Below are 13,595 nucleotides of genomic sequence, written 5' to 3'. Positions count from 1 at the left end.
TTTATTGTTTTTGCTTTTTGCTTTTTTATTTGCCAATAACCTAAAAATGGTTTTCGAAATTTTTGGGTGTAAACCATTTTACTTCCAATCCCTATTTAGTCAAAATTGATCAGCATTTTCAATGGCACGAAGCACCCACACTTTAGGTAGCGACAAAAAGATTCTTAATTAATGGAGTATTCCCTTAAATTAAATCTCATATTTTTATTTAAATATGTTAATGACCATCTTACCATTAATAAAATTTTAAGTTTTGAAGCATAATAAAAATCTAAATAAATAAAAAAGTGAATCTAATAAGTCCCAAATTTTAGATTTAAAATATCTTTAAATCCCCTCAACATCCATTTAAAAAATAAAAATAAATAAAGTTGAGCTATAATGAATGAATCCCCAACAGTTATCATTAACAGTAATATATAAGGTCTGAGGTGGGTGTCTAGACCGAGACCTCTGACCAAAAATGGAGTTCTTGGACGAAGACGCGAGGCCCAGGTTCCTCTTCCAAGCTCGCCCAAACTCTTCTTCTTCTTCACTCACCGACTCACCACAAACCCACCAAAAACCCAGCAAGCCATTCCTCTTTGTCACCATTTCCATCTCCTCCATTCTTCTCCTTCTCTCTCTTCTCTTCTTCCAATCCGAGCCCCTCAGATCTCTCCTCTTCTGGCTCTCCCTCTCTCTCCTCTTCGGTCCTTTCGCCCCAGCCTCCGTCACCGGCGGTGATATCCGCGTCGGTCAAGGCCCAATCCTCGAGTTCCCAGATCAAGAAACCGAAGCATTGGAAGAAACCAATAAGAGGGTATCCCAAAAGAGACAGAAACCGCGTAGGAATGAAGAATTCGATGCGAATTCGGTAGTTTCGGTCGAAAAGGCTAATGGGTTTGCGAGAGAAGAGAAGGAGGGTGTGAAAAATGGAGGAGGGAGAGAAAGTAAAGACGGGTTTGGTGTGGAGGAGGAAGGAGAGAAGGAGTGGACTGAGGAGGAGATTGAGGTATTGAGAAAGCAATTGATTAAGCATCCGGTGGGGAAACCGGGCCGGTGGGAGGCGATATCAGAGGCATTTAGAGGGAGGCATAAGGTGGAGAGTGTGATCAAGACAGCAAAGGAATTGGGGGAGAGGAAAGTGGAAGATGGGGATTCATATGCTCAGTTTTTGAAGAAGAGGAAGCCGTTTGATAGGCGAATTGAAGGCGGGGATGGAGAATTGGATGGTGGGGTGGTGGAGAATGGTGAGGATAGGAAAGAGAGTGGTGGTGTTGGTGTGGGGTGGAAAGGTGAGGAGGATATTGCATTGCTTAATGCGTTGAAGGCCTTTCCTAAGGATGTGGCCATGAGGTGGGAGAAGATTGCTGCTGCTGTGCCCGGGAAGTCGAAGGCGGCTTGTATGAAGAGAGTTACTGAGTTGAAGAAGGGTTTTCGAAGTGCAAAGGCTGCTAGTGAGAGTTAGATAAAGGATTACACTATGGAAGAGGTAATTAGGTAGTTGGTAGTTAATTTTGGATTTGTTTGATTTGTTTTTTATATCAAGATTAATGCCCATGTTTTGATTCTGGTTAAATGCATTGATAAATTTGTTTTCCTTACCTGTTACCTTGAGATTGTGCTGTAATAAAAATTAATTACTATCAAAATAAAGTCCCTTTTTTCGATCTGTTATAAAATTTTGAATTTAGTCATCGTTATATCAGAAACACGGACCTCTGGTCCGCCATTTGAATCTTTAATAGCAGTATCTTTGCATTTGAGCCTGCACTTGTATTTTCATTGTGAGTTCTTGGATCACATTATGCTGAACAGGGATCTGAATGTTTTTTATCAGGAGGATACCAGTGAGGTTGTCTTGTATACTTTTAGATTTAGATAGAAAGGAAATATGAAGAGAAAAGAAAGATACTCTAATCACTCATGTTTTCATTTTTTTTTTTTTGATGCATTGCTTATGAATGTAAATTCCTTTATGTCATAATGGAGTATTTGGAGTGAGAGGACTGCTAGAACATATGATGAAACTGATGTTTCAGTGCAATTAGGGGTTTTGCTTCTTCGTTGGTTTCTTGGAATTGTTAGATATTTGCATTTTCCCTTTGCCCTTATCTTATGCATATCTCTTTTATACTACCCATGTACAAGTGTTATTCCCTTTATTTCTTTCTATTTTTAAAATAATTTTTGGTACTTATAAAGAAAGGAATTGTATATGACTGATATTATATGTGCAAAGAGGATTTATGGTAGATAAACCAGCACATTGGTAAGAAGTCATTGATGTTTTGGTTTGGTCATGTTCAATTCATGTAACCATCAAAAGTGTTCGACTCTAATATTTTTCTTTGTACGGGTGAAACTTAGCATTTTCAACCAACTGAGATTTTCTTGTTTGTAGTTTAAAACTGTATGGATTCTCAGATTAGCTGTCTGTTGCTATATAGAGATGCTTTTTGCAACTTTGGCAAAGATGGTCGTAACAATAATTTTGACTTTTACTACAAGAGTGATTACTCAGATCATAATGGGCCTAAAATCATTACGCTGAACAGAGATCTGAATGTTTTTAATCAGGAGGGTACCAGTTAGGGTATATTGTAAAATGAGGCTGTATCACCTTATGATTTTTGTCTGAGCTCAGGGGACTCAAAAAAATCAATTCAAACCAATACGTTTAGATTTAGATACAAAAAGAGAGATGAAGAGAAAAGAAACACATGCTACCCGCTCATGTTTCCATTATTTCTGATAAAAGTTTTGGAGCGAGAGGAATGCTAGGAAATTTGATGAAATTGATGTCTTGGTGTTTAAATTTAAGTTACTATGGGTCGGAGCAATTAGGGGTTTTGCTTCTTTGTTTGTTTCTTGGAAATTTTTTAGATATTGTAATTTTAGATCTTATTTTCTTTCCTTTTTCATTATCTTTTGTGCATCTCATATATAATACCTGAGTACAAGTGCTATGCCTTATTAAAAAAAATTGATGCTCATAAAGAAAGGAATTGCCTATGAATGATTTTATGTGTTCAAAAGAGGAATTATGGTAGATGTTGTTGGTATATGTCTATATGATGAACTTCGTTTTTTCCTTGGGGGGGGGGGGGGGGGGGGTGGTTAAAGGAAACTAGACTAGGGGCATATATTTGGTTGGAATTATGGAGAGATTGAGATAAATGGTGGTGTGATAATTATGCTATCAAAAAATAGCGCATTGGAAAGAAGTCATAGAAGGTTTGGTCTAGTCATGTGTTAGTGTGCAACTTGCATAACCATCAAATGTAATTCTCTCTTATTTGTTTTTTTACTGGTGCATCTTGAGCATTTTTGCCTGATGGTGATTTGCTTGATTGTAGTTTAGAACTCTATGGATTCTTGGATAATCTGTCTTGCTGTATAGAGTTGCTTTTTGCAACTTTGGTAAAGATGGTTGTAACAAGATTTATGACTTTCACTATAACAGTGATACTCAGATCATAATGGTTCTAATATATTTCTTTATGTAACTCTGTCAATGAGTTATCGTTAAACTAGGCTTTTGAACATCTTTTTTCAATGTAATTTGTTCTTTACTCTTTTATATAGTTACTTAATTATTATCAAAAACTATAGTGACTTACTATATAAAAGCATATACACATGCATACATAATTGGGTAATTGGGTGTATAAATTTTTTGAGTTAGGTTTGGGTATGGATAATAATTATTTTGTTAAATAAATAATAAATGGGTATTTAAACGTCCAATCCATTTATGACTCGTCCAAACCCACCCATTTGCCTCCCCTAAGTTAAACACAAACTAGTGAGATACATGTTTTCTTATGGTAGTTAACTGGTGAGATGCATGCTTTCATAGAAGCTTCTATCAACCAAGGCTGACGAGGTATAACTTGATATAGTATTGCCATGGGCAATAGAGTAATATCAGTGAGATTCTAGTTATATTTTTGGTTTCCATTTAATAATCTCACTTGCACCGGCAGTAAAAAAGGCTTTAAAAATCTAATGATAGAAATTAATTTCTTTTAGGTGATTAGATAGACCGAACTGTCCACTATCTGATTTAGGTTAAATTGCTGGGAATGTTGAAATCACAAGATTGGAGCTGCTACCATTATGAAAGCTGTTAGTCCACTTAAATTGAAGTTTAGGCAGTCAGTTTGTCTCAAGATAGATAGAACAGCACTCTTTTCAGCAGTCAGTGTTCTTATCTATCGATTCACCACTTTTGGTGCATCAGCTTGACAAGTCCAAGCAAAAACTGGCTCTATTGTTGATGACATTCATACGTTGAAAGCCTCTTTTATCTTTTGTATATTCAAGAAAGTGGACAGAAATACAGCAGAAGAAGCTCACTGAAATGCTAAATTAGTTTTCCATAATGAGGAGATCAAAACATCCAGTCAACACTGCATTACTGAAGCATTGTTATGGAGGTTGTGAAGTTCTCTATTGGGTTTATACTTTTTTTTATTTTTTCACTTTGTAGACTTGTTTTCTGCTCCATCTAAACTATTCTCTCGGTAATTTTATGGTGAAGCTATCTCTTGAAATGTGATTCTCTGGATGGTCTTTTCTTTCTATTTGTTCTACCGAAGTTCTTATCAACAGCGAAGAAATCAAAGCTTTTCTCTGATAGAATAGACGCAAACTGCTTCTTGGATTACATGTGTAAACATCATATTTGGGCCCATTGTTGAATGGTATGTATGTGTTCGATAGAGTTTAAATAAATAAAAGAGTTTAAATAAGTGTACCATATTAGTAATATTATTGAACCATACTAGTCTTTAAAGGCTGATTGTTGATAATTAACTCAAATTGACTAATATTATCGTAACAATAAAGAATAACTTTGCATTTAATTATGACAATATATGTACACACACAATCAAATTTGAACCTGTGGCATGATGATTGTCCTTTATAATCATCCAAGACATCAATTGGTTTTTTGTGAAGATGAAATTTGAACTCAAGCTTATCTATGACAAGAGACTTTATTAATTGAGCTAATTAGATTAAAATAAAAGTGAATCTTAATCTGCCTTGTTAAATGGAGGATTCCTTGTTTGTCTTGAAACTACAATGAGAAATATTAGTTTAACACGATGGGAATAATTGCCTTGTTTACTTAGCTCAATGCACACCAAGTTCATTTGCTAAATGTTTGATAACTTCTTTGAAGAACAATTATGTTCTAATGTGGGTTTTACAGTCTTTACTTTTCAACGATAATGCGGTCTCCTTGAAACCCTCTACACCAATTCTCTTTCTGGATCTTCATTAGTGCGGGTTCTTGAGGAAAGTGGAGATTCACCATAAGATATGAAACTAATATGACTGCTATTTTAGAAAAAGTAAACTCAAATATAGTCTGTCTTGTTAGTGGCGGCGCCACGTTAAGGGCGGGGCCCTGAACTGAAAAAATATATATATTTGAATACCCTTTAAAAAAATTTGGTAACACTCAATTTTTTTATGCCAATAAAATTAAATTTTGCTACATTATTTGTTCCACTTTCAAGCAAAAAGAAAAAGGCCAAAATTTTATAACTAAAATTTTTAAAAAAAAAATTAACATAGCAAGCCCACTCCAGGGAAAAAAAAAAAACTCAACATCAATCCTAAACAAAACTCACCCAAACGGATTCTCAAAAACTTTTAGTTAAATTTTTATTAATTAAATACGGCCCAACCCAAACGGATTCTTAAAAAAAAAATTGGTTAAATTTTTATGAACTAAATATAGCTCAACCCAAAAAAAAAAAAAAAAAAAAAAAAAAAAAAAAAAAAAAAACCCAAATTACCAATACGCATCCGCCGATTGATCAAAATCATCAAATGGTAAAGCAAATTAGCAAAACTAAAATCAAAACTGTACTCTTAACCTAAACGTAAAAATAAAAAAATAAAAAACCTCATCAACAACCAAACTCCAAGCACATTGACGCAACGGCACCTTTGCCTGGACCGCCTCAAACTCAAGCAACACAGCACATTGGGCCTCAAACTCGAGCGACAGCGACGGCGAGATCAGAGATTGGTTGGCTTGCCTTGACCCTCGTCCCTCAAGTCCTCGCCTCGACATGTTGCCGCAGTGCTGCCTCTCAGGCCTCAAAGTATTTCAGTTCTTTACTTCTCTCCTTTTCTCTACAGTCTATCTCATCTAAATCTTACATCTTTGGCTTTGCCAATTGTTGTGCTCTAATCTGAGAGTGACTAAGTGAGAGCGAAACTCTCTCTTTCTTTCTCTTTGAACTGAAATGAGATTCTCTTTATCTCTCTATTTCTCTATGTCTAAATGTCTAATTTCTTTTACTTTATAACTTTATTTGACATTTTGACTTTATTGGTTTGTGAGTTTGTCATTTTGTGTATTGTGAATTTTGTGTGTTGTGAATAATTTATATATTTAATATTTTGTGGAATGTTGATTGGCTCTTGTGACTCTTGTTTGTTAAGTGGGCAGTGGATGGGGGCCATGGGGTGATGGGGTGAGATATTTGAATTGGGGAAATGGACAGATAGAGGCAATAAAGGCTGAAGGCATGCAGAAACAGTATAAAAGACAAAAAATTAAATTATGTTAGGCACTAGGCAGTGGGTTGAGCCATGGATAATACACATGGGGTGTGTGCTAATGCACAGTGGGGTATGTGCTAGACTACTAGTAGTCAGTAAAAAAAAACAATGAAGCAACTAAACAACAATAATTAATAATTTAATTAATCAATACATTATAAAAGATAAACAAATTAAATTATGTTAGATAATGAGTTGAATCGTGAATAATGCACAGTGGGCTGTGTAATTTATACTCCTTAAAGAATATCCTCAGACAAATTCCCGGTGGTCTCCCGGAACCGCCGCTGTGTCTTGTTCTCAATAAATTGATCCAAATCCTAAAATCTTTACAACATCTCTGTGGTGGTCCTTGTGGACAATCTTACTAAAGTTGCTTTGACTTTTTTAGACCTAAGCAATGTACCTTCAATTTGCGGTCAACGTTCCTTTTAGGGGGCACTTGGAGAAGCATGTAGCGCGGCGCCATGGCAGCCAATAGTCCAACATAGGCCTCATAGCATTTATGGCCTTTTATGATACTTGAGGGAAAGGTAGAAATCTCCTCATGCCCACCAGGCAACATGTTTGGAGCCCTCAGTCCTCAGACCCTATAGGAATATTATGTTTAAGTTTCATTCAAGTGGGATCTGCTTAAATGTGAGAAGCATCATGCTTTTCAGTTTTCACTTACGTTAGAAGTTCACCATACATGCCTTTACTCAATTAGAAAGAAGCAAATTATCAAGAGAGCAAATTTAAGTCCAATATGCTATGGACTGTTAAAAGTGTGGTCTTCAACACACTCGACCCCAATGGATGCAGAAGTTGGGACCTTCACCTGAAATCGTAGTGGAAAGGTTGGTTGGACAGAGTTTCATGGGACTCAATAAAGGATTATCTGAAGCAAAGTTGACTCATTTCAAATGCTTAGTATTGAGAATACAAAAATTATTCCTTTCAAATCCAAAACAAAATTAATACTTAACTATCATTCCAAATTATTGCAATGTTTGCTGTCTATGCTTCTTCCCGTTATGTGTCTGCCAAGTATCAAAGTATATATCCTACCAACTCGTAGTTCTAAGTAATCAGTTACATATTCAACAATCAGTAACACTAAATCAAAATAAAGCTGGTCAACTAAGGACCAACTCTATATGACAAGTCTCCAAATAAAACATTAGTTAGAACGAAGACTTCAAGAGCTGCTAAACCCTAGGAACTGGTCCACAAGTTTGGCCACAGAGTTGGCTAGGCTGTCAGCTGCTTCCTGTGTTGATGCCTCTGCATAAACTCGTATGACATCCTCAGTACCCGATGGTCGTATGAAAGATCGGCCTTGAGGGTATTTGGCTGCATTATGAATTTAAAAAATAAAAGAGCAGAAGTCCAGTGATCATTCATTCATGGCATGTTCCCTCAAAAAATTGGTTAGTTAAGAAGTTACAATTACATGAAATAGAATCAAACCAATCCAAATTCCATACATATGCAAGGTTCTCCAGCCATGCAAAGACATAAAAAAGAAGAAAAAATTAATCTGTGGCACATACTGTCATCATTTAGGGGAATTTTTGTGTAATCATGTCTTGTTCTCCATTCAGTGACATTTAGATGGTTGTTGAACCACAACAATTGGATGGTCCAAATCAATTATCAAGTTGTGAACATGGATGGTAATCATGATAATGTGCACTTACCAGTCTCAGCATTAATGGCTTCTTGTATGCCAGGGGGCCTCACAGCCACAGTTTCTGCATTCGCTGTTACAACCGCAGTTCTGTCTACAACTTTAACCTGACAGAATGGGAAAAAGCAGCAGAAACATCAATTACTGAATTAGAAGTAAGAAAAAAATATAATGATTACACTTTAAGTAAAGATGTAAGCTTGAAGAATATATAAACTCTAGCAGGCAAGTTGCCTCCAAAAGCAAAAAGAAGGGAAAATCAACCGTGCCTTTCACAATTTTGGCATATCTATCGTCGTGGAATGTGCCATATCACAGTCACAGATCCAAGATCAATGCCCATTCCAGTATTTCTTGTTTTCCTTCTATTTCTTCGACTTTCTACCAATTTAAACGACTCCCTTTCACTAACTTTCATTCATTTAGTCCTCACAGTGCTGCAAATAATTTACCAAAATGCATTTTCCTCCTCTTTTGACACAAATCTGGTCAGAAACCTTATGTTTCTTGATGTCCTGGAATTAGAGCGTAAGGCATGGCAGACCAGCCTTATGGTCATCTTATATTAAGTCTACATGATTTAATATAGACAGCTGGAACACACTATGTTAATGCACCTTATCCTGTTTTCTAATCCCTTGTTTCCTTTATAAGGTAACTACTTGATGCATCACATGGAGAAGCCTATGAATAACCGATTTTATTACAGAAGGTGGTAGATGAGTTGATCTTGTAAAAAAATTTACAATCTTACATTAAAATTTCAAAATGTTTCCATGGAAGATGCATAAGGAGAATTCAACTAACATATAGTAGAATAGCTTTGATAGACATTAGCTTATACCATTTCACCTTATTATTAAAAAAAAAAAAAACCCAATTCACCTTTAAAATTTCACACAAGAAGGTTTACCATGGGTAACAGTGACATGCATTATCAACATTAATTTTTAACCCCTTTAGCTGTTTAGGACACATCTTAAATATCCTCAATTGGAGAAATCATCAAATCATTTTCGAAGAATTAATCTTGAACAATGCCGCTTTTTAAATTAATCTTAATTAAAGATGTCTCCCCTAATCTGGAAATAATTGAACCAATTTAATAATTAAAGCTCCACTAGAATAATAGAATCCCCCATACCTATGAAGAGCTCATATATGCTGCAGAAAAAGAAAATGATCATCTGGCTTCCATCTAAAGTATAGAATTTAAAGAAGGTGACAAAGGAAATTGACCTTGAGCTGCCTACTGGGTAGATCTTGGTAAAGCTCAGTCCATCTGTGTATTGACCATCCCATGTGTCGCAAAATGGCCTCCACCAAGAGTAACCCACTCAGAGCATCTCCAACAGCTTGGTTGATTAACTTACTGACTGCCAATAATCTCAAAGCAGCCTTTTGCTGCTCTGAACCTGAAACAAAATAATTCGTGAAGTTATCACTTGACCATCAAGTTAGCACTTCTAGAATTATGAAGACTACATCGGATATAACCTTTAACTACTGAAGAAAGCTCATTATTTCTGGACTCTAACCAACATAAGAAGGATTCAGAAAACACGATGGTTCCATGGCCATTTGCCTCAAAGTAGATCCCAATATCATACTCAGCAGCTTTTTCATGTAGATATTTCACTCCTGTTGGAGTAAACAGAACTTCTAAGCCCAACCTTCTGAGGTAATCTGTTGATGCTCCATTTGCATAAGCTGTCTGTATGACACCAAGTCGAGGTTGATAATCACTATTTACATCTGTATGTCCTTCCTTGTTGAGCATGCTTAGTTGCTCTTTAATGAAAACAGCAAACAGAGATAACATCTTGTCCCCATCAACAAGATCAATCTTACTGCTACTTTCTGATGGCACAGAAAAATATACAAGCCGATCAGCATCCCCATCCAAACTAGCACACCTGAAATACTAGAATTGCCCATGTGATTAGTCCCCACTTCCCATTAGTCAATATTTATTAAGCATCAAAGATACAACACACTTTAAAAAACTTAAAGTCTAATAAGTGGCCTCAGTCAACTTAGAATTTAGAACAACCAACCCCCCCCCCCCCCCAAAAAAAAGCTTGCATGCAAATCCTTTCTCAACAAACTGAATAATTTTTGTAGTCAACGGACATTGCCTCAAAACACCATCAAAATTACTTTTCTCAAGTAGCCAATTATCCAATGTATCAGTTGAGAGCCATTATCAATGTTCTTGATCACAATTCAAGTTATTTAACAAGTAACTTGTCACTAATATACTGTTACAGTGAATATCAATAATTCAAACCAACGAGGTATAAAAATATATTACAAAACATAATATATATATATATATATATATATATATATAAAGACATGCTGACTATAACAATCCAATAAGTTATTTATCCAAAAAAAAAAATCCAATAAGTCACCAGAATCACAGAAATTATTCCATGGATATCACAAATATAGTACTTTTACTTCACATCTATGTGCAAGATACAGAAATTATTTGTCAAGTTAATAAATATTTTCAATCTTCCTCAGGAAATTTTCATGATTCAGCCATACAGGAACTCTAAGTAATATTTGGGTGAAAATTAAAAATAAAAATAAAAAAATCTGTGTTTACAGTTGGCAATCAAATTACTTCCCTATTCAACAACGAAAAGATGCCTGACCTTATCCCTACATCCTGGGAACTAAATCCACGAGGAACAACCTTCTCTTTCTGCACATAATCAGCACCAACTCCTTCATTGAGTACACCTCCATCTTTCCCAGAATTACGAACCTCAATAGCCAAACCATCCAGCCTTTTCTTTAAAACTTCAAGCTTTTCTCCACCCACACCGTTAGCTCCATCCACCACCAATTTGTAATCCACCTCATTGAATGTACTGCCACTAGGGATCAAATCCATCAAGCACCTACCAAGTAACATAAACTCCTTAGCGACGGCCTTTTGAAAGAACATAATATCGAACAAATTATCATATTATATTCACCTTTATCTCAAACTAACCTGAATGAGCTCGATAGCTGTTCAAAATAATCAAGTTCAGACGCTTTCACACCCTTATTTCTTGCACGAACCATCCAATGTAGTTGTGGGGTTGTCACAATTCCCATATCAATGGCAACCGCTCCAAGAATTGAACTGATTCCCTTTAACCGAACGTAAAACAGAAGCAAATCAAACTTAAGTAAATGAAACAAGTACCAAAATATTAGTGCAAAGTTCATAGTTATTAATGGAAAGAGGCTACGCACTTGTTTTGCAGCTTCAAGTAGAGATTCCCCACTAGGCCTAGTGTCCCTCCCCAACAATATCTGGGCCGGCCTTGCTCCTTCCAATGGAATGTTTTCCTTCTCCACAAATTCGATTATCAACTGTCCACAAAAACAATGCAACAACATAAGCATAGTACATTTTTCAATACAGGCATTCCAAGTTAAAAAAAATTTAAATAAATAAATAAATAAATAACCCAGCAAGACATACATTCCCACTTTTGAGTATTTAATCATCAAAAAACCTCACTCTCACCCTTGAAACCCAATTCAACTATTATGAACAAAAATTTTCCAAATTAATATCTTTGAATCCCTCCCATCCCATGGTTTCACATCAAAAACTTTTCAAGCCAAGAGCCTGTGTAGCTCAGTGGCATTGCCTAGTCTAAGGAGAACTAGGTTCAAATCCCCCCACCCCCACTTGTTGTAACAATTAAACTATCCCAAAAAAAAATCCAAGACCCAATTCAGCTGAATACACATGAAATCTAGTTAAAAAAACAGCAAAATGTATATTTTCAACTCTTGTCAGGAAAAATGTTATCTCATTCACAATACACACACTATAAAGCTAAAATTGACATTCTTTTCAAGACCCAATTTAGCTCAATACACATGGAACCTAATATGAAACAGAAAATTGTAAATTTTCAATGTTATCCCATTCACAATACACACACTATACAGCTAAAATGACATTCTTTTTGTCCAAAAAAAGATATCTTTTTCCATTAAAAAAAAAAATGGGCATTTCACATTCTAAGTAAATATGAAGAATACATGAGAGAGAGAGAGAGAGATACATGGAGGAGGTGTTGGGGAGAGGGGGCATTGGCGAGTGCATCAGCGAATGGTTCCCAATGTTGAGAGAGCATTCCGCCACTTGGGTCAGCAATTTTGACTCCATTATCAGACTCTTTGTTGTGAGAGGCGGTAATCATGAGCCCGATCACCGAAGAGTCCAACTTGAGAGACCTCAGAGCTGCCAAGATCCCCACTCTGAACACCGTCGATTGGAGCAACCCCGCATCAGCCCTGAAACCTGCCGTACCATATGAAAGCCTCACCCCTGTCCCCAAACCCACCATAATTGATTCATATATGTATATATATCAGTCTCAATTCTCAATTTTCTATAATTCTGATTTTTTGAGGAAAGGAAACAGAAGAGAAAAGAAAATGGGGACCTTGAGGAGGAGGGAAGCGAGCGGAGGAGCTGAGGAGGAGGGACTGTTGCTGTTCCTTCATGCTTTCTGTTGGAGTCAGAGTCAGAGAGAGACGACGACCAGTTCCAGCAGGTGATGGATTCTATGATTCTGTCTGTCGGAGGAGACTGGTACTACGCAACCGCCTGTTTGTTTTTCATACTGTTCCTTCCCTAAAACGCTCAGTTTCTATTTCCCTACTTCTATATTTATTCCTTGACATATCAACTTTGCATTTAATAACATATATTTTTTATTATTAATTATTACAACTCCCATTTTTTTTTATGGGAATTACAACTCCCATTTAATAATGGATAAAGGACAATAAAAATAATAATAATGTTATTTCTGACATGTTCATAGTGCATTTGTAATTATTAAATCTCTTAAAAATCTATAATTTAAAATTATAATAATATTTATAGAAGCAAGAAATTAACCCGTGACTTAATTACTCACTTAAGATTACAATTAATTTATACTATGGATTCAAATCAATCCGCAATGGGACATTTGAATAAGAATCAGATAACTCTTTTTTTTTTTTTTTTACAAAAATATGCCAAAAGGCTTTATTCATGTGATTTTTACTATTACGTTTCTCGCTCAGTGTTTTCACATACTTTTTCTTCTGATTTTTCTCTTCTTATATACTTCCTTCTCTTCTCCTTTCTTTTTATCTTCATCCTTTACTTGATTCTCTTCGTTTTTTCCTCTAGCATGTGCCACAGTAGTTGTTGTCCTGATGTAGTTGGGCAACTTTCTGTCCCATTAGGCTCTTCTTTTCCAAGAATATGATGAATAAAGACTTTTGAGACTTCTTGTCTTATTCTGATAAGTTATTTGTTGCATTAAATGCA

At 35.8% G+C, this 13,595-nt stretch overlaps 2 protein-coding genes across 2 annotated transcripts; one reads left to right on the top strand and one right to left on the bottom strand.

The window, feature by feature from the left end:
* Nucleotides 1–423: 423 nt before the first annotated feature.
* LOC142611683 (transcription factor MAMYB) lies at nt 424–1,679 on the top strand. The gene has a single exon (XM_075783782.1). The coding sequence runs from the start codon at nt 464–466 to the stop codon at nt 1,448–1,450; it is 987 nt and encodes a 328-aa protein (XP_075639897.1). The 5' UTR covers nt 424–463; the 3' UTR covers nt 1,451–1,679.
* Nucleotides 1,680–7,488: 5,809 nt separating this feature from the next.
* On the bottom strand, nt 7,489–12,914 carry LOC142611689 (phosphoacetylglucosamine mutase). The gene is made up of 9 exons (XM_075783791.1): nt 12,715–12,914; nt 12,331–12,596; nt 11,504–11,623; nt 11,256–11,398; nt 10,912–11,160; nt 9,743–10,161; nt 9,485–9,660; nt 8,256–8,352; nt 7,489–7,908 (listed from the first exon to the last, which is right to left on the bottom strand). The coding sequence occupies exons 1-9, from the start codon at nt 12,773–12,775 to the stop codon at nt 7,754–7,756; spliced, it is 1,686 nt and encodes a 561-aa protein (XP_075639906.1). The 5' UTR covers nt 12,776–12,914; the 3' UTR covers nt 7,489–7,753.
* Nucleotides 12,915–13,595: the final 681 nt, after the last annotated feature.

This window comes from Castanea sativa, chromosome 10 (assembly GCF_040712315.1).
Source record: "Castanea sativa cultivar Marrone di Chiusa Pesio chromosome 10, ASM4071231v1".
Lineage (NCBI taxonomy): Eukaryota > Viridiplantae > Streptophyta > Magnoliopsida > Fagales > Fagaceae > Castanea > Castanea sativa.
The sequence above is the reverse complement of the archived record's forward strand: the minus strand, read 5'-3'. Positions and strand labels throughout refer to the sequence as shown.

Excerpts from the sequence above, each read along its gene's own strand:
- LOC142611683 (XM_075783782.1), top strand. The coding sequence starts at position 464 with ATGGAGTTCTTGGACGAAGACGCGAGGCCCAGGTTCCTCTTCCAAGCT.
- LOC142611689 (XM_075783791.1), bottom strand. The coding sequence starts at position 12,775 with ATGAAGGAACAGCAACAGTCCCTCCTCCTCAGCTCCTCCGCTCGCTTC. Across the intron at positions 11,161-11,255 it reads CAGCTATCGAGCTCATTCAG|GTGCTTGATGGATTTGATCC; the intron begins GTTAGTTTGAGA and ends GTTACTTGGTAG. Across the intron at positions 9,661-9,742 it reads GCTTTCTTCAGTAGTTAAAG|GTTCAGAGCAGCAAAAGGCT; the intron begins GTTATATCCGAT and ends ATTTTGTTTCAG.